At 33.4% G+C, this 26,215-nt stretch overlaps 1 protein-coding gene across 1 annotated transcript; it reads right to left on the reverse strand.

The window, feature by feature from the left end:
- Positions 1-7,785: 7,785 nt before the first annotated feature.
- Positions 7,786-20,158, reverse strand: LOC107274643 (myosuppressin). Its single transcript, XM_015753933.2, has 3 exons — positions 19,846-20,158; positions 9,827-10,030; positions 7,786-9,433 (listed from the first exon to the last, which is right to left on the reverse strand). Exons 2-3 carry the CDS (start codon positions 10,026-10,028, stop codon positions 9,339-9,341), a joined length of 297 nt encoding a protein of 98 aa, XP_015609419.1. The 5' UTR covers positions 10,029-10,030; positions 19,846-20,158; the 3' UTR covers positions 7,786-9,338.
- Positions 20,159-26,215: the final 6,057 nt, after the last annotated feature.

Raw genomic sequence — 26,215 nt, forward strand, 5'->3', positions numbered from 1 at the left:
GTAAGCGTTTTGCGAATTTATTTAACTCTTATCATACCGCACATTTGGTGCTGCGGCTATGTGAGTTTGTGTCGTAGTGTGGGATAGATACGATAATACCTTGCTTCTTATTAGTTAAGGTTTTTTTTAGCATTAATTGATATCGTATCACCTGTACTTTCATCTATATATGTACTTGATACTTTGATTGAGTGTATAGACTTTAATCATACATTGAAGATATAACAGATTTTTCTTTCTTGTTCTTGGAGAGTTCCGATAATTATAAGAATTACTTACAACCAAGTTATATCAAACACTCCAAAGAGATTAATTTGTCATTCAGTGATGTAAAGTTTATATAACATTATTATTGTTACGATTCATTCTGTCGATTCTAATCGTAACGTAACGACGACTACCTAGTATAAGTCTGTATAGGAAAATGGTAAATACAATCTTGTATTATTGTAATTCTTTGTTAATTATTTGTAGTTGAAAATTTTGATCAAACTATCAAAATTGAGCGGCCGGATTCCATAGCAGGCTCAACGCTCGGACTCAGTCCCCTCCATAGCGCCAGACGTACTGAACGCGGAAATTTTACTGTAAAATTTCAAAGTTGAAATTTTTTTACACAAAAAATACTAGCGTGTCCAGTTTGACTGGGTGCACATTTATTGTATTGGAATATATGTACAGGGTGTGTCTTAAGCCTCGGACAAGAGACATACCGTTAGATCCGGCGTGAAAAAATACAAATATTGGCGTTCAGTTGTTTCTATACACATGTTGTAACAGTTGTTTCTATACACATGTCAAAAAACGCGACACACCTGTGTTTTATCCTGGATAACTATACAATGTATAACATATTACGGTTATCCTTTATCACTTTTTTCTCCGTTTTAATAATTATTCGATATTTTTTTATAATTGTGATAATTCATCAGTCAAGAATTTATTCTAATAGTTTATCTTGATTTTTTTAACGCCTTTTATGAACTATATTTCACAAACTCATTCTTCAATGCAAGGAAGAAACTGTAATATTCTAACGTTCTTTGATTAACCGTGGCTCTAATGCACTGTATTACCAGTAATCCTTTGTTACAGGAAACAAAAATGTAAGAAAATTTATTGAAAATTGATAAATTTTTACGTTTGAGATGAAAACAAGCTAGAGCATCTTTCGTCTTTGTCACTCCGCTGAAAAGTCGGTGAGCGTCCATCTCTTTCGCACCCTCACCAGACGCTCGAGCGCGATTGTGAACAATCAATCGTAGAAGCTTCAATTTTCAACTTTCTCAGCTGAAACTTTTCAAAAAGTTTTCCGAGGCCTTGACACGCATGAATATATGTGCAATTTCATGTTTCGAAAAACTTCGTCGCTTTGGTTTTTCGATCGAAGTTTTGAAATTTAATTGCCAGCGAAGCGAGATGGGAAGTAAATAATTGTAAATAAAAAAAAAAGCTTCTCCGTTCAAGTAATGACCCTGTCGTCATCACTAGAGTATCTTCTGCTTGGAGAAAAAAGAATCGAAACGATCGATCAATTATTAACGAAGTGGTCGCGAGTTGAATAGAAAAAAAATATTGATTTTTTTAATTGCCGAAAAATAGTATACTACGACCTTAGGCCAGAATGTTGGATTTCCATACGCCAGGGCATTCAACTTTTTGGCCATGGGTCATATACTATTTTTCTTGATCCCCTGCCGAAAGTTCGTTAATAAACTATTGTTAGTTTATAAATTGAAAGCAATATGTATTTACTATTCGTACCCGGATCGAAAAAATGAATTTAAATTAGCTTACATAAATTGTTTTAAAAGTCAGGTAACTTCATGTAAGTTAATTTTTTCGATTCGGTATACTTTTACGGATTATGTTAGAACATTTTCCCGGTTGTCTCGCGAAGTGGAGCGCACTCCGAGGCGAAGCCGTGGTTCTTGCTGGGCGGGGGAGTGCGAGGGCAGTGGCCCGCCCAACTTTTGCAAAACCGAGGCGAAGCCGAGGTTCTTGCTGGTCGGGGCGGGCATTAAAACACAGACAAAATAAAATGCAAGAATAAAATGACTAAAAAAAAGATTATAATTAAAGATAATATTATTATTATTGTTATTAATATAGTAATACATTTTATTTGGCTATTTTTCCTTTTTTTTTGCGCGTTATTTTTTTTCTTTACTGCAATTGCAGGTAGTGACGGTAAATACACAGTTGTTGAATGTACAGTTTTCAAATTATACAGGCTTCGCCTCGGCCTTTATATCACATACGCCAGGGCATTCAACTTTTTGGCCATGGGTCGTATACTATTTTTCTTGCTCCCTAAGCCAAAGTTCGTTAATAAACTATTGTTAGTTTATAAATTGAAAGCAATATGTATTTACTATTCGTACCCGGATCGAAAAAATGAATTTAAATTAGCTTACATAAATTGTTTTAAAAGTCAGGTAACTTCATGTAAGTTAATTTTTTCGATTCGGTATACTTTTACGGATTATGTTAGAACATTTTCCCGGTTGTCTCGCGAAGTGGAGCGCACTCCGAGGCGAAGCCGTGGTTCTTGCTGGGCGGGGGAGTGCGAGGGCAGTGGCCCGCCCAACTTTTGCAAAACCGAGGCGAAGCCGAGGTTCTTGCTGGTCGGGGCGGGCATTAAAACACAGACAAAATAAAATGCAAGAATAAAATGACTAAAAAAAAGATTATAATTAAAGATAATATTATTATTATTGTTATTAATATAGTAATACATTTTATTTGGCTATTTTTCCTTTTTTTTTGCGCGTTATTTTTTTTCTTTACTGCAATTGCAGGTAGTGACGGTAAATACACAGTTGTTGAATGTACAGTTTTCAAATTATACAGGCTTCGCCTCGGCCTTTATATCACATACGCCAGGGCATTCAACTTTTTGGCCATGGGTCGTATACTATTTTTCTTGCTCCCTAAGCCAAAAGTACCGTCTTCCCGTTTTTCATTATTCAACTAACATTACAAATTTACGGCTATGAAGAGTTGAGTAAAAACAGAGGCGCTTAGAGTTTATGATTGAACATTCACTTGTTTACATTTGTTTATATGTAGGCAAGCAGGCCACAAAAGTAGCTCTTCCCGGACTCAAATGCGGCCGGGAAGACGGTACTTTCGGCTTAGGGAGCAAGAAAACAAGTAGAGTTTCGAAATCCAACTTTCTGGCCTAGGGTCGTAATATACTATTTCAATTTTTTTTAAAGAAAACTAACAATCCTAGCTGTATAGATCGCCAGATTCACGCAGTCGAATCTGCTGCATATTCCAATAAAAAAAAAATGCGCACTCAATTCAGCTGGACACGCTAGTATTTTTTGTATAAGGAAATTTCAACTTTGGAATTATACAGTAAAATTTCCGCGTTCGGTAAGTATGGCGCTATAGAGGGGACTGAATCCGAGCGTTGAGCCTGTTATGGAATCCGGCCGCTTAATCGCTTTAATATTTTTTTTTTGTAATAATTAATATCTTTTAATCCATACCACATTTTTTTGTGAATAACACAATTATTAATTATTTTTTACATGAAATATACTATAGAATGAAATTTATCTAAAGACTTTTTTTGCTAGGCAGTATCGCTCGATTTTATAATAGTTTTATTAAAATGTTTGAATGAGTAGTTCATGCTGTATAGCCTAATAACTTATGTTCTTATCAACACAGATTTACAGCGTCAGATAAAAATATATTGGAAGCATATATCTGTAAAATTATAATTTAACATAATAATTGTAAATTATTCTCCTGATAAGCAGATGTAGGTGATAAGCTACAGTTCTCGTGAAGGAAACATTGAAAATCCAGCTATTTAATTCTGTCAAGATTATATTGATTGATTCCTGTTATTTCAAGGACATGCTTCAAGTAATGTAATTCCTATTTTAATCCCAAATTCCCGAGTTCTATATAATGAAACTAACTGCTGAATAACAAATGCAAATTAGGTGGTATATTAAAGAAGTGAATTTACTCTAGTTGACTACTAACTGCTACAAGCACTACGCTCAGTAACTAAGAAACATATTCCATTCAACCCAATGACACAATCGGCTGGTTAATGATTCGGATAAACGAATAGATATAGTATATTGATATGGATAAATAACAGTGACCATTCTTTGATATGAATTCAAGTATCCCGATACGAATCCTCATCAACAAATGACTTAATCACTGATTATGATTTTTTGAAATAAAATATTACGTCAAGAACCGTGTCAAAGATTTCAAGTTGATTTTCTGTTTGAGTAACTTTAGATAAGTTGGATACGTTGAAATAAAGTGGATATACATAGTGTAACATTGTCATTTCTCTTTAGCAAAATTGATAACATTTATAACGATGACAAATGACCTCCTATCTTGTTCCAAAGAGACAAGAATAAAAGTGTCGTGTACCAATCAGTCGATAATATACGTGCCTCACGAAATAAAAGGTTCTTTGATCTTTATCTTTGATCTTTCAGACGTCGAATTTTCCAAGATTCTCTAAAATACACACTTGGACTGTCGAGAATGCTTAATTCCCACGGAAAAAGATATTTTTCCGATTACACGTAAATGAACAGATTTTGATTAAAGTTAGAAACCGACTGGTTCGGTTTTTAATTATTTTTGTTTAATTAAAGTCATCGTTGCCTTAATTAAATTTAGATTTCACTTTTAATAAGTTTGATACTACTTTTTATTATTATCCACCATTATTATTTAAATCTAAAACGCAGTAATAGGTAATGTAAGCCATCGTCACGATCTGCGAACGTGACGTGTGTTTCATTTCAGGAGATCAAGTCTGGAGATTGATGTCCTGCTACCTCGTGGCAATTACTACTGGCAATATTTGTTCCTCTTGCGGGAACCTTCCTGCATCCCAATCAAGTTCACGGGAGCATCGTAGGAGTATGGTAAAGAGGACTTCTTCCCTCGTCTCTTCCGAAGATCATCCCACTCCTCTCCTACTCGTAATTCACTACCGCGCGGTGTCTCTGCCATGACTAATTTATTTCGTTCACCTTGTATGTATCACGTTTCCTCTCCCTCGAGAATCCTCTAGGACGCCCTGTTGCTGTTATCAGGTAACGCGAATATCAGGAAACGTACAACAACCTGTGGATCCTTCACCGTGCGTTTGTCAAAGTCGACGTATCTGCTAATGACTTTCCAGAATTTTGACAAGATCCCATGTGCTTGTGATCATACACGAAACTTTTGAGGTTAGGATACTCAGTGTCGAAGAAAAATATTTAAATCCCAGTCATCGATTTTAGTAGAAATATTCTCAATAAGCTGAGCAAGTGAGAACAGTCATAATTTTAATTTTTAATTATCGACAGCTGGACAAATTAATTCAATTAATTTTCAGTCTCAAGCCTTTTTGTTTGTCTAAATAAATTATTTGTAACTCGTGCCTCATGTGGATACTGTGAGACTGGATCGTTATCTGTATTTGGACCAAGATGGATGATAGTACCTGCCTTATGAACATGAACCAAGAACTTAGAAGACTGGGAAGGTAAATTTACATAATCAACGAGAAGTTCTGTTTGGATTAATACTAATCGTCCCTTATATGCAGCACATATCTAGTATGCATAGGACGTTGTCGAGAGCACATGAATGTTGAATATCATAAATGTATACGTCCTCAGAATATTTATAACTTGATCTTGTATCCATAGATCAAAAAGTAGTTTCTGTTGTAAGACTCGATCGCAAGATCAGCTTGAATTAATAAGCATTCTCGATAAAGTAAGGAATGAAAATTTCAGAATGAAACAATCCACACAACACAGAATATCCGAATGACATCCGAATTATGTCTGCAATGTCCTATAGATGCCCAGTTGAAAATGCTATGCATAATACATCCAGCGGACGTCTTATTCATGTGTCATATGACATCGGTAAAATTTTTACTTGTCTGCATTTATTTTGTCCATTATAATGATGGATGCAAGGCCATAGATATGCTCGAAGCATTTCCAATTTTAAAACGGTTAACCCGTTCTATTTAAATCAACGAATAAGTCTTTTGATATTGGTTGTTTCTACCAAGATGGACCATTTACCATGGACTGGACATTTAGCCATTTATATACCCTTATTACGTGCACAGGATTTAGATATTAATAACCGATCGCGTTTCGTGCATTCTTATTCTTAAACCTCATACGCAATTGATTATATCTTTCAGAATCCTATACGTGTAAACATAGTCATAAATTTTGTTCGCTTTATTTACATTTTTCACATTTGAAAAAAGTGCAGGAATTCATTTTTTGAGTTTTTAAGCCAACCAATGAATACTTGTATTTTTTATAAACTGTTGAAAGTATAGGTAAGCCGAATTAACCTATCATTCTGTGCAGACACATATTTAACAGGACTAGCACGTGAGACATAAGGACGCAACGGAATTGATCTAGAGCAATGGGAGGGCCATATCTTTTAAATGTTATATGACTTACTGCACTCAACTTATCAAATATAAAAATATTCTATTCAAGTTAATAAGTTGTTAGAAAAATGATGAAAATATATCCTATGTAGGTGGGGCAAACATACGTTCGAATGACGTCTGTAAGATGTCGTTTGCGAATTTATGTGTTGTCCATTGGATTTCTATTTTTCGTATTACGTACATAAATGCGTGTTATTACATCGACTGGAGGTCGTGTACTTTTTTCCAGTATTTGTCAAGTAGTGAACGCACTTTCTGTATGTAAAATTATTGATATGATTATATAATATAAAGACTTATTTATATATTATCATTTCTTCTCCAATAAGTAATAAATCAAGCAATTGACTCTATTTTACCTGTAACGTTAGTCCCGTCGTCGGTAAAACAGTGCCGTTGAACTGACTGCTTTTAATCATTTTTGCATTTCCACGATAATAAAGCGTCTCACCGACCACGTACAACAAAGCAGCTTCGACCGCAGAGTTTTAATATAGTGCAGTAAAATAGAGAAACGAGGAGTTGTTGGAGCCATTTGGGATGCCTGGTATTTAACAAACGTTTAAAGGTACATAAAGATAATCATGATAACGCAATATGAGACCAGGAGAGGTTAGGTCACCTTCCACTAAGTACGAAGTTCTCTCTTGATCATTTAAAAACTGTCATTAAACCATTATTAATTCAAAGAAGTGTGTAATTATTTAAATTTTCATTGCTATTTTATGTGAAATGAAATTTATTAACTATTTATATTGTCATCTTCCAAAATATTGTTCATTAACAAATAATACAGTCCATTACTATGACAAAACCCCTTTCTTGTTACGATGTTTTTTATGTTTAATAAATCATTACTTTTCATAATTGTTTATTTATAATTTTGATTTCGAATTTCCTCATTGATTGGTTATTCGTTATTGACCGTAGAGCTTCACAAGGAGTGAATTGCAACTGAAATTAAAATAAATCCTACTGAATTATTTAATCTGAATTGCTAATATCACCATCATATCAGACACGACAAGTAGTTATATCCGTACAACAGGAAATACTTGACAATGGTCGATCAGTAATTTATTAATTAAAAACGATAACGTAATGGGAGTAAGGTTAAATAATGTAATCATAGTATAACACTGTGGTTTCGTATAATTCATATAATTATACAAAATTAAAGTCCTTTGCGTGCGTCAATATCAAGCGAGAATATATGATTAACCTCGTAAAAGGCAATGATCGAAGTATATATGTATATAATATACAGGTGTCATAGGTTGAAGGAATAAATGACATTCAGCAAGGAATTGCGAGACAAAGATGATATTTTCCAAGAGAAACTTTATGTACATATAATTTGTAATAAATATATAATCATTTTGTAATGTGGTATACATACATCTGGTCAAATACATCAGCCATAGTTATCATAATAAGATCACTATTTTTTTTCGTTAGAGATTTCAAAAACAGTTTAGTATACTTGATGAAGAGGTATTGGGAAAAATTGGAAATTATTTAAATTGTTTAACAGTGCTATACAATCATTGTTACATTATATTCTTGTAATCCAAGCGTTTGGCACATATTGTTTCTATCTTCGTATAATCGCATGAAATAATTATAAAGACAATTGCGGAAATTAATTTATATATATCTCTTGCGTTAACGTTACGTATATAAAAAAAAAGAATTAATGAAATTTAGCAAAGATAAAAAGGAAGCTTCCATCGAGACGGAAAATGAAAAGAAATTGGTGTACAAATGAGAGACGATAAAGTTTCGTCGAGCTTGCATGATAGTTCACCCGTCGACGTTCTCTAATCGTAATAAACTCAGCCGGCTTTTCCCATGCTACTTCAGTCTTCCGGTAAAAAGTTATTCCGTTCGATGACATCTCAAGCGTACAACGTGCGCACGTTTAATAACAATCCCTCTCCTCAATACGGAACTTGATCGGAGTTGAGACACCGAAAACAGAAGCGCTATACTTTTCCCAAGTGTACTTAAGGATATAAGTTTAGCAGCTATTAATTTAATTCAACAGCTACACACAGTAGTTAACGTTTAAGTTGGAATTTTTCATTTTATTTACGTCAAGTGTAGCTTTAATACATATATATAATACTGCAATACTTGTATATACTTATGTAAAATAGGTAACGTTAGGTAAGGTTCGGTGGGCGCGAAAAAGGAAGGAATTAAAATTATTTTTTTTCTTCACGTTACTTTGTCACAATCCTCGCTCGTCATTCCTTACACCGCGTATGACCTTGCAAGTAGAAATAATATTTCTGGCCTTAATAATGACGATATTCAAAATTGATCCACTTTGCTGAATTTTCTTTGTACCACTGTTGAAAATAATTTTTTCCAAAATTGAGCGAATATAATGAAATATTTATGAAACCCTAAACAATATTTCATATTCTTTCAGAATATTATAATCTAATCAGACTTTCATTGACATGAAAATATCCAACCTCCATCATGTCGAGAAATTAAGCATTTTATTATTTGACACATAGTATATTTGAACTTGAAAAAAATTCTTCTAAAGAAAACAAAACTGTCTAAACATTCAAGCGAAAACGTAAAGTTGCGCAAACTGTCTAGCTTACGTCTAATAAAAATCCCTAGAGATAACTGTTATAGGCTCATACGCAGTGATTTGGTTAAATGGAAAGAGAAATATTATTCTTGTATCCGAAACGATGAGAGGAATCGTTTTTATAATATGTGTTTTGTATTTTCATTTGTCTGTGTCTTATCATTATCTATTCTATTCTTTCTTTTCTTTTAGTTTTCTTGAGGTTCGTCTCTTGCTCTCGTCACACCTATAGCTTCTAGGGAATTCTTAGCGTCGCCTTCCGAAACGCAGGAATATGTGGTCGACATCTTGACGTTTGACACCGCTATCCGGTAGTGGGATGTTCTCGTGAAGAACTGGAACTGAATTTCACGTACGAGGAAATTTACCTTTATCTATTTACTCGTCCTCCGTTTACTCAGATATCAACATCCTCAAGAAGAGTAATACATATAAAGATACGAAGAGTTACGTTTCTACTTCCTTTCCTTCCACATCTTTTACCATTAAAGTGTTTCTTCGTTGTTCGTGACGCCCATTGCATTACGTAAATATCTAGGAGAATCTTAATTTACTTCAAGTACAAACAGTGTAAAGTGCGTCCGTGGGAAAGTCAATATCAGGTAAGTGCAATTGAATTGATTGTAATGTATTGTATCAGCACCAGGTAGAATCTAATGAATAGAGCGTAATGTTGGCGTGGTACCGTGCAAGTAATTTGTTTCTTGTGAGACTCATTGTGAGAGAATATTTACCTTTGTCGTCGATATAGCTTTCCATAGCAGTACCGAGCTCATATATGGTAGACAGGGCTGCGCAGACCTTGCGAATCCTTGGCGGTACGTCATCCAAAAGTCCTGGATTGCACTGAACCGGTAACATGGCGAGTGCTTGTCCGGAGAGAACTGCCAAAGTTGTCAGAGAGACGATCACGAGCATCGCAGTATTGCACTTCATTTCTAAGAAAAAAAACAGAAAGAAAACGGATCAAGCTTTTAAATTCCATGAACGTGTATACGTGCCTGAATATTTCTTAAAAGACGTGACATCCTTGGGCGGGAATGTCAACGTGGACGTTAGCTTAGCTTCTTCAGTTTTTCATGGCGTTTAATTTATGAAGAGTATCGGAAGACGGTAAGAACGTAATATTACTGAAATATATAATATCGTAAGTCACTCTTTGTAATGGGACTCAAATTACCGTCGTTAAAGTATAAAAAGAGCAGCTTCGTAGCTGCTTCATTAAAATGCCTAGCACTTATTTCTACGTGACCAAAGGACAGATAGAACCTAAGCGATTTACTGCGTGCAATATCCAGCTGACGTGAAATGAAACAACCTGACCACCAGAAATTTAGGATTCTTCTTATTACCAGCCTTTCCTTGTTATTGCGCTCTATGCTGTTTTCCTTTATACTTCTTGCTTTTCTTCTTCTTCTTCTTCTTATGTTAGTTTTCATTTAGGGGATTTGTTAGGTATAATTTTGTTCTGTTCATGTTTTTTCGAAAAGAGAAAATTCTTTTGACATTTTTTAATAACAAGATAACAAGATGATTATTCGTCAAATCAATTATGATTATAAAATGTATGGAAACGTAAAAATGAGTGTACTTTATGATAATCATTAATTACGACTTTCTCTTAGGCTTGTTTGTGCAAAATTACACGACTGGATAAATATTTATTAACCATTTCTTTGAGATGCTGTAACTTGTGGAATTTTGAACGAGCAACATCAGACAAGTTTGAAAGCCCTGAGGTTATAGGACTCTTGAAAAGATCACAAGTCTATTTCGAGAGAGATGCATCTTCTTGTGTATTATGGGAAATGGGAATTTTTCAACTTTAAATGTAATTTTAAATAGTCATTTATCAGCAGCTTCAACATCCGACACTTCTGAAATCTTCAAGATGAGTGGGTATGGATGAAAAACACTTGTTGCTCCAATTCAGTGGAACTGGAGGTACTTTAGACGTCGATGAAATAAAGACGGATTTTAATGGGAATTAATTACCATGTTATTATTATCTAAAAATCAATGAAACATTAATGACTCTTTATGCCTTAAAGTCCACAGACAAACTATGGGGAACGTCGATGGATCTTCTAGCTTCAGAGCATAATTAAAATACTTTCCAACCCCTTTTTTCTTCTAGTTGCTTTTTACTTAATTTTACTCTCTTCGTTCGATTCTGTTGAGTCTCAATTGAAACTTTTTTAAATCACGTATATTTTTGTCACTCTGCTCACTACGTTATAGAAATACATTATCTACGTAAAGTTTAGTATTTACTCCAAAGCAATCTCTATTCTTGGGAATTAACCATTGAAGTGGTTTCTTCACTCTCCTCGATCGTATGGTTTACACTAATTGGAATGCACACGTAAGTTCGATGAACAATCAACAAGATACAATTCAAAATGAATTTCGAAGCGAAGTTAACGTTCAGCTTTACAATAGTGGAAATAACAGTAAGGTGGAGCTGCGTAAATTAGATTGTCTATCCTCATATCCTGATCAGATCCAAAGTTAGAAAATCTCGTAACGAATGCTGTGATTATTGAAGGGCGCGACAATGGATGTCCTGGTGAAGCAAGAACAACGCGAAGGGAGTAAATAGAAAGCTGTATGAAATTTCGATATGGTTGCTGGAGTCACATTAGATATTAACATTAGATTCCGAACGATAGGAAGGAAGTTGCGTAAGTGTATATTTGAACCTAAAATCATCTAGTATGGAACATGTAGAAATAATTGTTAAGAAAACAAGAGAGTAACGATTTTAAAACTATTTTTTATACTCTTGAAATTATATTTATATTCTGACATTGCAGATACATAAAAGTTCACATGATATTCTTTTCAAAGAAATTTTTGTTCGTATATAGTCTCCGATGTCATCTAGGAATTCAATAGTCTGAATATTGTGAATATCTCGGATACTGCTTATTTTCTTTTGAAAAATTGTTACCAGAATTCTTTGACATATTTCTCGATATTGTTATCGCGAAAAGTATCGGAACTTGTTCGACACATACAATTTTAGATTATATCGACACAATAAATCTTTTGTAATCAGTAACGCTCATGTTCTTTTGTTGTAAACGACTATGCGGTGTGACTCGCCTATATTTCCACAAGTGCAAAAAACTGCATCGTCAATGTTATAAATACTCAATTTGGATGCACTTGGTGCTCTGGAAATATGGAGCATCTTTTATCGTATTGCAATATACCGCATCAGAAATTTGCGACGAATGAGTAATATTATTTTCCGATAAGTCGATTTTGAAAAAATTTTCGATATTTCCTCAATGAGTTTCATCAATTCTATTAAACTATTTAGAATTGCATTGCTATTTATATAGCATATACCGTTTAGGTCTGTGAATTCTTCTGCGAATGTCAATCTACAAGTTAACTAAATTTTGATTTGGGAATCATTTCAAAAGTTTTATATTTCTTTATCAATGATTTGACTGAGAAATAAAAATTTCTGAATATATCCAGAGAAATGAACTTTTACATTACCCTTACTGCTTGTTTTATACTTTATCGAATTCAACAGTTTTAGACATTACGTAAGCATTACTCGAATGCCTAAAGCAACGCGGTCAGGTGAGTTTCAATAAATTTGATAACGATCGATCGCATGTTCTCGAACAGATCAGTGGCGTTTAATGAAGCGAAAATGAATCTACTTTTGGCATATTATATCTGTATATATATAATAGCACCTGGATTTGTGTTTCTTTTTTACTTCAACATATCGAATTCCTGTTACTCGATCGATTAATAATCAGTGGAAGGATTTATCGTAGTTTAAAAAAATGATCGAGTAAACAGTATCAAATGTCAATCTGATAGATGAATGTAATTTCATTTAATTTTAGTAGTCTTACAAGGCTGCCTCGTTCGACCTTTTCCCTAATTTGTAATGCAAGCACTCTCCTTATCAAATTGCCCTGGTATTGAACAGAGTGTTTAAATAAAAGCTCTGGATAAAAGGAAATGAATGGTAAGGATTTTATATTTTGGAAGTTTTTCTTGACCAGTCCCGCGAGCAGCCTTTCAGACCAAGATTCAAAAAATTATCTCCACAGTAATGCGAAGCTCTTATTTCTCAAAATTGTACACTTCTATAGTCGATATATAAAGAAAATGTGAGGTACAGAGGACTACTTTGCATTAAAAGTCATAAGAAGAAGACCCCTCAAAAATACATCTTGCTTATGGACAGATTATATAGTCCAGTGAACAGTCTTATAGCAAGATTGTCCTACGGAAATTCATATTTTATGTAGATAAAAGTTAAAATCTCTGCTATTCGAGATTATATTTACTTACGAAAATATTTCATGTATTACAGTTCAATTCATAATTTCTTTATGCTGGAGTAATATAAAATGATACGGTCCATAAGAATCTCTTGGACATATACCGAGATATCTTTTTTATATTCATAGCAGAGGCTATAATAGTCTTAGAATTAAACCGGAAGTATTTCTTGCTATCTTAGATAAAATAAGTATTTCCTACGTTTAGTATTGACTACGTGAGTCACTACAGCTTCTATTCATAAGCTACGAAGAAAGCCGAAGAGCTCTTAATCCATCGATAAGAGTTCGCATGGTTCAATATAAAGTCTATAAATATATCATAAATCTCAGTAGCATTGATAGTGATACTACAAGAAATACAAATTCGAAGAGGCAGATCAGATAAGGTACTTTCGATTTATTTATCATTATATATTTATTATATCATGCAGCATACGTATCTAGAACTACCACGAATTGCACTCTGAGTGAGTCAGAGCCACTAAAAGAATTTTACTAGAGGACTTATGAATAAAAATGGAAAAGATATGGAAAGAAAACTGAGAGAATCTTTTTTTTTTAAATATCTCTTACATCAACAGCAACCTTCAAAATGGCTTGAACTGGCTACGTGCTCAGATAAGCAACCTGTTGCTGTCCCACCAACCCTCCGACATTTTAAGAGTACACTAACTTATTCAGTCAACATCAAACCTACGTGACAGTCAATTAATTTTACAAATTTATATCATATACTTTTACGATGATAAGTATCCCGAAGAGGCACCTGAGCAATTTTGGAAACCGTCGCAAACATTAGTATGCATTATTATAATCTTTAATACAGTAATATGTAAATATCTTACAAATCTTCATCTGCTTTTTGTTTTCGCAATTTGTACGGAATTAACACACGTTGCATATAATATAAGGAATTCTTGTATTTCATACATAAATTATTCAACAGGCAAGAAATTAGGGACTTTATTGCCTTAACTTGAAGTTGGTAAAAAGCTAAACATTCTAAAGGTAAAACAACTGTTTCTTTCACCGAATATATTACGCTTTATGTGTTTCGATTGGTATGAATAAAATTGTAGATTTAATTTAGCAACTTTTTTATACATATGTTTGACCATACATATACTGGTACATCTGAATCGTAGATGTACAGTCGTATTTCTGAAAGGGTCAATGATGATTTTGTTAATATTAAAAAATTTTTTTAACTTCTAATCATATACATGATGCAATATAAATATATGAAGTCAATAATGAGCTTTATTCGTTCGTCAATCGCTTCAAATATTTATTCATGATATGATAGCGTAATGGACTTTAATTCCATATACTTGGAATCTTGCCTATCTAGATAAACCCCTAGCTGTCCATATGTTCTCAATAATTGGATTCAATAGGATTGTCTATCTTGCATCCCCGTTTTTCTGAAACGAGTCGTTTCCAGGGAAAATTATATGATTCATTAAATACGAATTTAAACGAGAGTACCATATTGTTTACGTTTACCGGTTGCCTGTGAAACAAACGGGTGAGTAAATATTGTTTGAAGCATATTACGATTTGATACAAATGTTCACAGGTGTTGTAATTTTCCTTTGCATTACTTGCTAAAGAACTTGAAATATGAAAGGGACATGCTTTTTTCCCTTTGATGAATATTAATAACGGCGTATTATCAGAATTTATTCAGATAAGAGCTTAAAGCAGATATTTGACTTTGGAAAAAAATCTAACCTATTATTAATAGCATATACGTTAAATATGCATTATAAATCTGCTTATCAAAATGACACGTGTTTAAAAGCATTTTTAAATTTATACTACGACATGCAATATTTTTCTATAAAAAATATATAACTTCATACTGCAAACTCTTCTCGGTTAATAATAAAATAATTTGCAAGGGAATCGGAAGTCTCGTTAATTTTTATATAAAGTGGCTTATCTCTAACGATGCGTATGCATAACTATGATTTACAACGTATCGAACGTGCTGTGGAAAATTGAAAGTCTCTAATATTATACGTATTCGAAACGACTATGCAGATTCTGATTTTATTAAACGCCGGAGACGAGAGAGATTGCGTGCATCTGTTTCCGGAGGAACTTTGCAAGATTGGATTGAAATTCCGTTGTCGATTGTTTCCGATTTCTAGTATTTTACCGGATTGGACTTTGTTCAAAAACACGAAAAATTCAGACTGCATCTGATATAACTAGAGGAATTCTTTTTATGGAATAATTTTGACATTCTTAGTTTGTACGGGTACGTCGTTTTGAAATGTGTCACATTTACAACGACACGGCACTCAATCATACAGAATTTATTGAATTTATTACTAAGTCAAAATACGTTGAAGTGTATGAGGATTGAAAATTCAAGTTGTTGCCAACAAAACCTTGTACAAGATTTTTTAATTCTGTTGACAAAAAACACTCAGACGCGGGATAGACTTTTTTGATACTCGTACCGCGTAAATAGAAGGGTCGCATCATATGCAGCATTGTCACGATTTTTTGTAAAAAATTTGATTTTTACAAAACATTGTTACGCACAAAGATAATGACTGTCGCGAAACCTGATTATTGTTTTCGCCTTTTACGACTCATTTGTTCTTACAAATTTATCTGGTTGACAATAATATTCGCTTTTTCTCGCCAAAATCTACCGCACACCCTAATACGCCCCTTCTGACGGCACGCATGATTGCATTCAATTTGACCATGTTTAGTCGACCGTGTCGGAGGGAATTTTGACATAATTTTACTGTATATAAAATATTTTGCGAATAAAATGGTTTTTCGTGCATTTTTTAGAATTACGAATGAAAACATTTTAGTGATTATAGACGTGTGCGAACGCATTTTCGTAAAAAATATTGTACTGATCTAATTTTGACTTCTTTTTAACATTACTTATATATACGTTCGTTAAGTGTCTATCTCTGATTATATGTCTCGAGTGAGATATTATCGTTATTTTTGTATTTTTATTTGTGGACTTATACGCTTATTCCCAGGCGTCACTCGAGACTCAAGAATAACAAGTAGGAAGAAAAGACACGGTACTAGTATATGACTAGAAACTTCATAAGAAATGTATACCATATACAGATACACAACATACAATTATCGTACTGTTATAGCACACAAATTTTAATAGTTTTAAGAACACATAACCACCTTTTCTTGACTATCTTCCGGCAGACGTACATTTGAGAGTAAAAGAAAATAATTTAGACAGCTGTATTAAGTTTCTATTATCTCTCTATAACATCTGATTTTTTACGGTAGAGTCAAAGTCTTTTGTTTGCCTAAAAAAATATTTCATTATTCTATGCGTATCCTACCGTGGAAGTAGTGTTTTATTACACTTTTACGTCTTGGTTTTATTACAAAATACAGAATTCCCTAGACACTCCCAAGATCCTTATAGGATGTGAAAACATAATTTGACACCTGCTTCAGGAACAGAAGTTAGTTTTCCAATAAAAGTTTTACTTTTCAGGAAAAAGTGTCGTGCTATCCGCGTTTTCGCTCTCGTTATGCTCATGAACTTTAGTGACATTTACATGAGGAAGGACAACAATGGGGTCTTCAGTGACATGAGAAATGTCCCTAGAGAAATGGATTGATCGAACTTATTTTCTTTTCTGACAATCAAGCATAGAATGACAAAGCCCTACTGTGAAGGGTTCATCAATACAAAGACCATTTACATGTTAAGTATTTCCAGTTTTTCCCGCTAGTAAAATTGCCTGTCGTTTGCGTGACAATTACACCGATTGTGTAGTAAAATTACTTTGCCAACGAGCCGTACGAAACTCAATTTAGGTTCAATTTACAAGGTGAGAGAAAGAAAAAAAACATCATGAACAAGGATGACGTAAGCTCGGGTGTTTCTGCTGATTGTAAAGTATCCTGTTTTTTCACTATCATTTGAGCTTTTCGTAGACTTCAAAGATGTGAATAATTTGACTCTAGACATTTCGAACTATCTTAGTACATTTATGCAAATTTAGTCAACTTATAGTATACAGAGTTCTTCAGTAGAAACGCACCACCTGAAGTTAGCGCCCCCATTTGAGTCTTATGGTAAAACCATGTTCAGGGGGTGCGTTTATGTTACATGACCTCGTATGTACTTTATATACAGTACTATTAGGGAGTAAAGTCTGTTTGATCCCATTGGTCTTCAGCTGATGTATTATTCTCGAATAACCCTAGATATACTATTGGTACCTATATATGAGAGTATTACCTAACTTACCAACTTTATTGTGTAAATCTGAAGTATTTAAACTATGGTAATCAACTGTACGTATCGCGACGTGCGTCAAAAAAACGTTGCGTACTTGTTTAGCATATATAGCATATATATAGCATATTAGCATATATACATATAAAGCGTAAATGGCGTCACTGTTGATATGTCAGAATTGAGGAAGTTCAAATAATTGATGTGTAAAATAGTAAACAAAAATTAATTTCGTTTGAATTGAAGATGAAGCGAGCAGCAGCTGCAAACCGCACTCTGGAGTTTTAATTATGAAAACAAAATTTGAAAAAATACGGTGTGACAATTATTTTTATCGAAAAGATCAAAAGAAATTTACTATTGCAATCTATTTGTAGACTACCGACTTTCACGTCTACATTATGTGCAATTCATAGTACAATTTGTTCTCTAAGTAATGTCGGAGTGGCTTTTATTAAGTCTCCATGGTTTATCTTGGGTCTCTTTAATCTTCAACCGGAAAAATAACCTCGCAAGTCTCAGTACAAAGACGAGAAAAAACCATTAAAATAAAATTCTACACTTTATATTCTCTTTCTAGTGTATATAAAGTCTGTATAAATTTCCGTACTACGAGAGCAAAAAGTTTTGATCGATGTATAAAACAGGAATTAGTGTTCAACTTTATATATAAATATTACCATTATTCAATGTCTAAACAATTTCAAAATAAAAGCTTCGAACTATATCCAATTAAATTATGAACAATCGATTCGAAACGATCAGTTTACATATTTAAAATAAAAAGTGAATTTGTCTCTTTTCTATTTTCACGAATTTTCGGAAACACTTCATTACCTTATTTTTGAATTTCAAATAAATTCTATGTCATATTTCATGTAAAATAAATAGATTTTTAAAAACTATACATTTAATTCTTATATATTTTCAAATCTGCTATTATATCAACCAACATAAAATCTGCCGAAATACATACTGTATCGGAGACTTTATGCAGAGATTCAATCTGCCATGTAAAAATTAAAAAACCGCATATCTATATGTCTCAACGAAGGCAAGAATAGACCAAGTAACTTGCGGATATTGCGTTAAGACGATTTTTCTTAGAATGGAAAGAATTTTCAGAAAGAAAAAGATGCGATGAGAAAACGAAGATAAAAAGATGGGATGAAAGTTAAACAAACTGCTTTGCAGTATTGAAGGGAGCGTCTACTGAATGGTGTAAATTATTCGCAATTATGCTTAATGGCAAATTGACAGCAGCCATGTCAATAACACATGATTAGATATATGCCTAAAGCCGTAATGGTCCGTTATGAGTATCTATTGCGATAGAACGAAGTATGGACTAATGCGAGTAAACGTAATAATCCTCCTTACTAAAGGAACACTGAAAGGACACTGAATAAATTAACCTGAGTTTTCCTTATTTTATTTTCCAAGAAATGACTATTGTATCACTATGCACTTAGGTGAAATTAATATCTTATAATCTATATACTTTATTTAATTAACGATGGACTTGTTGCATCGGTCGTAAACTTTTTGTAAATAGGGTGTGCCTGTGGCTACAGTCTGTTTGGTGGTTCTATTTAACCCGACGAAAAGGGTTGCCCAAGGGTGCGGACGATTTACTCAATTTTTTTAAAACCTCTTTCCTTAAGGTAGAACAATACGAATCGTTAGCTTTATAGACACTTTATCACCCCTTGGAAATTTGTCGTAAGGAAAAGTAATAATTTTTTTAACTACACGGGGGATGACGAATAAATAATATTGAAATGGCTAAAATATTTCATTTCGATTTTATCGATTGACGTGTGTACATAATATCAAATTTTGTTTCATGATATGTGACATATGGGCTAGAGGGGGATCATCGTGTGTATTTGAACTCATCGGGAATTTTTAGCGAAGAATTAATATCGATAAATTTCGCACTTTCGAGATTCGAATTAACAAAATAATTTTGATGACTGTCTAGGATATTCAGGGAAACTTAAATTATATTTAAAAAATCAAGCGACAATCTGTTGTTAATAAAAACAAATGTCTGTGTAAATTTGTAAAATGAAAGTATAAAGAGTTTTTGATGTTAATAAAGGAAATGAAAAGAAATACAATCGCAGTACCCGTTTTGATTTTTCTGCCGATATTAAATCATTCGACTGACCTGTATCGCTTAGTTTTTCAAATCGTTATTCGACCCGATATTGTTCTTCCGGTTTTTCGAACTTCGAGATCCTGGGATGTCAAGTGGTTATAACTTCCGGTTCTAGTGGGGTGTTATCCGTGATCCAGGTCTGCGGATGGCGGTACAGTGATGAGAAAGGCGAACCATCAGCCCTTAAATACGCAACGTGGGGCTGCCATGCGCGTTCCAAGGGGCGCCATAGAAACGTAGAGCTATGCATAGTTGTCCCCTCGCGTCATTCAAATTTTTGTTTCGGAATTTTGATCATATGATAATTCTTCGCCAAATGACTGTTACGTAAGTCATATTACTAGGGTGCTTCGACGACGTGACCATATCGTACCTTCTTATGAACCCGTCAGTACCTCAGATTTAAGGAGTACTGCTTCGTCATCTCTACCCTAACGGGAATGGAGCGCTGCTATTTGAAAATTGATAAGAATTTTTTCAATGCGTACCCCCTCGATTTAATCAATATATCGTTTGTTCACAAATATTTAACTTTGTTGTTGTTCGATAAAAAATTTCACTTTTATTTGTATCGAGTTATTTCATCTTCTCATCATTCAATTCGTCTCTATAGTTACTCTTTTTCCTTTTCTTGAAGAATTTCTTCGACCGATTTCAATTTTATCAACTTTATTGTTCTTAACAATATATCCTGATATAAGATGCATCTTACATTCTAATGAAAAAATAACAATGCATTATTACACATAATCGTGTAACGACCCTAAGATATTAATTGGATTAATGAAAATTCGAAAAATATTTTGAAATGTAGTCAAAAGAAAGAAAAATTAGTGATATATATATATTATATATTTTTTGACTCACGAACTATCTCCATTGTATACTTTCACAAATTTTGCAAAAACGTTGCAGAATCGTTAATTTCTTTTTTCTTACGTTCTTTTAAGGAAACAAATATTGACAGTGAACGAAGCTCAACCTGATTATATCAGAAATTACTTTTGTCGTAGGATGATCGAATCACTTCTGGTGTTTGAGAATCCTTATAAATTCTTTGATCCCATTGTTCAAGGATAATATGCAAAGAAGTTACCAAGTTGAGATGAAGTGGCTTCACGTAAAAGAAAGAAGAAGTTAAGATAAAATAAAGCAACCGTGTCGTCATTGTGTCGTGGAGAATGTTAGATGTATTTTTTTGATCGGATCAAAGAATACCGTACCTTATATGGAGGCGTCTAAAATTTCCACGATATTACTGATATTACGTCAATCTGCTTGAAATGTTTTTCACGCACCTCCAGTTACCTTCTTAAATAAATCAGATTCGTCGTAAATTCGATGTTACTTGAATGGATATAAAGATGGTAAAAGAAAATAATTACACCAGAAAATCTTTTGTTTGGATTGAGAGAGAAATTATATGAAAATTTCCATTGTGCCTGGGGACATCGCAATCAACAATTGTCAGACAATAAAAAAATGAGCATAACGAGGATAACAAAAAAATAGTTGAACGACTTAACCTTCAGGATAGAGAAATATGATATCCGCTAATTGGGTAATCATCATATTTTGGGGATCCCAGCATAGTTATGTAAAAACAGTATCCTGCTATTTTAGCCCATGAAAATGTGTACATATTCATTAAAGTCGAATAAGTAATGTGGATTTTATTTTGCTTGTGATAAAGATTTTTGCTTTGATAGTAACCGTTGCTGGGATAAGTTAAAGATTATCTGAAAAATGTGAAACTCTTTTGGTACAGAGTGACTTTAGACGTAAGTAAATTTTTATAAATTTCTCTAATATCCTCATAATGAAACTCGAATTTCTTTGTGGAGAAGCTTTTAACGAGATTCGTATCTTCCCGAGAGGTTATTATTCTTCGATTTAATTTAACCATAAATAATTTTGAATTATATTTTCCTTGTATTACGTAATCGATTCTTCCTCAAGTTATTCCTAGCATTCTTTTGACGTATAACGTTGAAACTTTGATTACGCATGCTTCGTGATTTCCATTTTATTATAAATACGATTACGTTAGTTCACACGTGAAATTATCCTACATCAAGGTATACCAAAATTATCTTATTTGCTAATCAAGAGTTTAATAAATTTAGAGACAAAATTCATTTGCTACTTTAATTTTACCTTTCTAAGCTCATCCTGCTGCTTTCTTATGGGATTTAGACAAAACGGAAAGTAGTACAGAAATTTGTTTTCGCGACATTGTGATATAGACGCAGACAGTATAATGTAGAGTAAGTGCATTTTTTCTAGAACAATTGAAAATCTGTACACAGTAAAGCTGCGTCGCTTTTTCTTGTCATCACGAATGAAACGTAGCTACGTGCTACGTATCAACCGCGCGAAATTACACGCAAGAGACTGAAGACGTGATTTACATTTTGTGAATCTGAAACGGGCAAATCAAGTGAATCAAGATAAAAATAGAGGATTCGTCAAAGATTTGTATTAATCGATAGTGGCATGTATCACTGAAACGTGTCAGATAAGTAAACAAAGAAATTCGAAATAAAAAAAATAATGATGTGTTATTGTACACTGACGTTTATTAAATTTTCAATATAATAACGTCTCATAAAATATTATTGGAATACAAGTTCTGGATACTGAATAATTTCATTGGAAATATTAATAATCTGGCGTCATACTCACGTTACCTCACGTTGGAATATAACCTCTTGAAATCACGAGCAATGAACTTGACTGCGCAATTAATATCATCTTTCATCGGTGTGAACTTGCGGCTAGGCTAATTAATAACTACCAAGATAATTTATTATATACGTATATATATATATATACATATATAAGATTTATGTCCACTGACTTTTAAATACTTTGGCTTTTAAATATAATCATTATTTAAATGGCAGTTATTTGGTTCCTTTCTATACATACAAATTTATTAAGAGGTTATTTCACTATCTGAAATTGCCTGTACTATAGAAATCAAATAGACGTGTAAACTTTAGTTATTCCTGAGTAACAGTGTATAAAGTTATTAACTGTATATTATTTTTATTGAAAATCTCATTTTTATAATCGCATTATACATTTAATGATTGCATCCATGAAATATCAAATTATTTTTAAGTACGTAATGCACTGCATGATCCAACTTTTGAACAGAGTATTGTGTCAACAAGATATAGGAAGAGTGTAGATAATACGTCTACCTGCCCGAGGATGTTAGATAAACGTGTCAAAAATCAATTAAAGTCAAGCATATCGGTAAACAATTGTAAAATGTGATTTCCTGTTGATGAAGTCACCATATCATTGTTAACGCGTACACGCAAGATTTAATTTTACACATCGAAATCCTGTATACTGGAAATAATTTTAAAAATTATATATCAGCATTATCCGTGATCGTCCAGCGAATGATATTCTGATTTCCCATGAGCATAGGTAAAACAGATATGATAACAAAAAGTGTCGAAAACTCACATTACACCATGTATATCAGATAAACTTGGGTGAGTGTAATTTAAACTTTATAAAAAATAATAATATCTATCGATACCATATAAATGATTGCGCAAACTTTTAATGAAATAGAATACAAAAGATTTTTGCAATGCTAGATTAATACAGGTTTATTCAGGACTATTGTCCTAACTGAAGTTCGCTCCATTTTAGAAATAAAAAGAAAATCAATCGATCATTTCGAAATACTTACACGTTTACGAGAATTGTTAAGTTCGTAAGGATCTGTTCTCCAAAGGACGCTCGACATTAGAAGACATTTGAAAATTTCCAGTCACGTAAAGGTAGCATCGATAAGCGTCGAACAAGTTACCCATTGTAATTGGTTTAACAGTCCGTGTGAAAGTATCTGTATTTGAGTGAAAAATCGTCATTCTACTACATATTGATTTTTTAAAATATATAATGTACTATATGTCACTTATATAAAGATATAAGTTATTTACAGAATAACTCATCGTTAGTGAAACTCTACTGTATAATAGAACACTAATGCTGAAGAAATTTTCTTTTTCTCTATGATTGTCTTGCAGGTACGATAATATAATTATACTTTTATTATGCTGGCTCTTTTTCAATCGTGGTTTATAGGCTGTTGTGATGAATTTATGACAAAAAAACAACCTCGATGAAATACGTATTTACTTTACCATGTAGATGTGACTGCCGTTTAGATGCGTGGACTAGTAATACTGTTGATCGCCTAATTTTCGATGTGATTAAATAATAATTTGATTATTAATTGTTAAAATAAAAAAGTAAATATAAAATAAATTATTTGAGTATATCTCTTTAGTAAAAAATTTACATCGATTCGAATAGTTCTGTATGATATGAAAGCAGCGGAAGTAATCTTGAAAATAATTTCAATCATTACAATTTCTATAGGGAAAAGATCGAGCGACCAATAAATGATCACTGCTATAGATGCTCGTTATTCTATTGCATTTCCACGCATGAAAAATCCATCGAAAACCCACCACGTCTCACGTAGCGAACCTGGCGTATGAATATTTTAATAAATATTTATCACGCTTGAAAGAAATAACATAAAATATATGCTTCAGGAATTCATGAATAAGACAGAAATTTTATATAGGCATTGCAAGCATGATGTAACCTATCAAGCATACAGAATCAAATTAGATCAAGCAAGCAACAAAGTATCGCTGCTATAGATACTCGTTAACCTGTTTCATCGCCACGTATGAAAAATCCGTTGGAAACTTTGATTTATAGCAAACCTGACGCGTGGACATTGAAATAAATATTTATCACGCTTGGAAGAAGTAACATAAAATGTATGCTTCAGGAATTCACAAATAAGGCAGAAATCTTATGTAGGCGTGACAAGCAAGATGTAACTATCATAAAGAATCGTATCGTCTTACAAAGCGACCAGCAGACACCTACTACGTTTGTATTAAAAATAGAAACAAAACCGAAGGTTCTTCTTTTTCCACAAAGCCACAAATAGTTCTAACAAAGAATCGTTGTAGGATCAGATTTTACTGATCCATTCTTATACACTACACCTATAAGGGATTATATTGCATCATCCGTTTCGCATTTCCTGCGCTGTTTACCTTTAGGCTCCACTGGCGTATGAAAAATCTTGTGCAAGTTGTAAGTAGTTTCATACTGCAGCTGGGAGAAAATGAGATGGAGACGTAGACGGGAGAAAACTATGTATACAAGTTTTCATATAATGGCGTCACTAGAGCTTCCTCTGGGCTTTGCCATAATTTCTCACCGGGAAAACTTACAAAACTCACGAGTCTCGCACGGATTAACAAAGCGATATTGTCTCCTCTGTATATTACAGTTTGAAATTAGAAAAAAAAAGTACTGCCTTCACTCTACCTGCGAATATATTACGATTACGTCGCACATAGAATTTACTAGCCACCCAGTAAACAGTACATATATCTACAATGTTGAAAATACCTATCCAACAATGTAACAGTTATGCCTGACGTAAATAACGTAGCTACTCAAATATTTGCTCGAAGAGCTGGAAATTCACGGAATAGGCTTGCGGTCAGTTTGGAACATTTGGGGATTATCCGTGATACAAGTAAATTAAATCTACACGACCCTGCGCGAACCCTCTTGGGCTTCTCAATGAAGCGAGATGAGAAATATTCATAATGAAATTTAAGAACTTATTATATGTCGTATGCCGGTATGCTTTAGGTATCAAGAAAATTTTAAGAATTATACTCCCTACTAGATAGTTCATAAAGCCCTTCAAACTATAGTAAATATATAGAGAATACAAGAAACATATTTGAGGCATTATCGTGAGGGGTGTCTTGTAAAAATGCTATCCCCTAAAATGTTATATGTATGCGTGGGCGTGAGCGTTGGCGCGAACGTATATCTGAATTCAAAATTACGAAGGAACCACTGAACCAATTGAATGGAAAAATCATGTTATAGATGTAGATCAGACAGTAGCTATATATATGTATATATAAGGAGTACTTCCGGTTCGAAAAAATCGTATTTAATTTATTTTTGCGACCACTAGTGCGGAAGCTGTGATTGTATTACAGTCCTACATTGACGTCAATTTGTTTGTTCCAAAATTTAAATTGCTAAATTTCGAACAACATTGCAATTACGAAAGTCGTGAAACGAAATGGTGAAAATATTAGAGCAAAGCGAAGGCTTAGCCAGTTACGTAAGCGACTGTCACAGCAAAAATGTGAAACATTACGCAGTACTCCTAAATTAATAAGACGACTACAGTGGCGGATCCAAAGGGGGGGACCCCCCCCCAAAAGTTAACTCTACACTTGATATTTCTTCAAATAAAATCATCTTCAGATTTTATGTAGAAGTTAATTCCCCC

This window comes from Cephus cinctus, unplaced genomic scaffold, assembly GCF_000341935.2.
Source record: "Cephus cinctus unplaced genomic scaffold, Ccin1 Ccin1_scaffold0101, whole genome shotgun sequence".
Lineage (NCBI taxonomy): Eukaryota > Metazoa > Arthropoda > Insecta > Hymenoptera > Cephidae > Cephus > Cephus cinctus.

Bases quoted from the DNA above. Each gene is read 5' to 3' on its own strand.
- LOC107274643 (XM_015753933.2), bottom strand. From the start codon at position 10,028: ATGAAGTGCAATACTGCGATGCTCGTGATCGTCTCTCTGACAACTTTG. The intron at 9,434-9,826 runs GTAAATATTCTC...CGTGAAATTCAG, and splicing joins AAGCTATATCGACGACAAAG to TTCCAGTTCTTCACGAGAAC.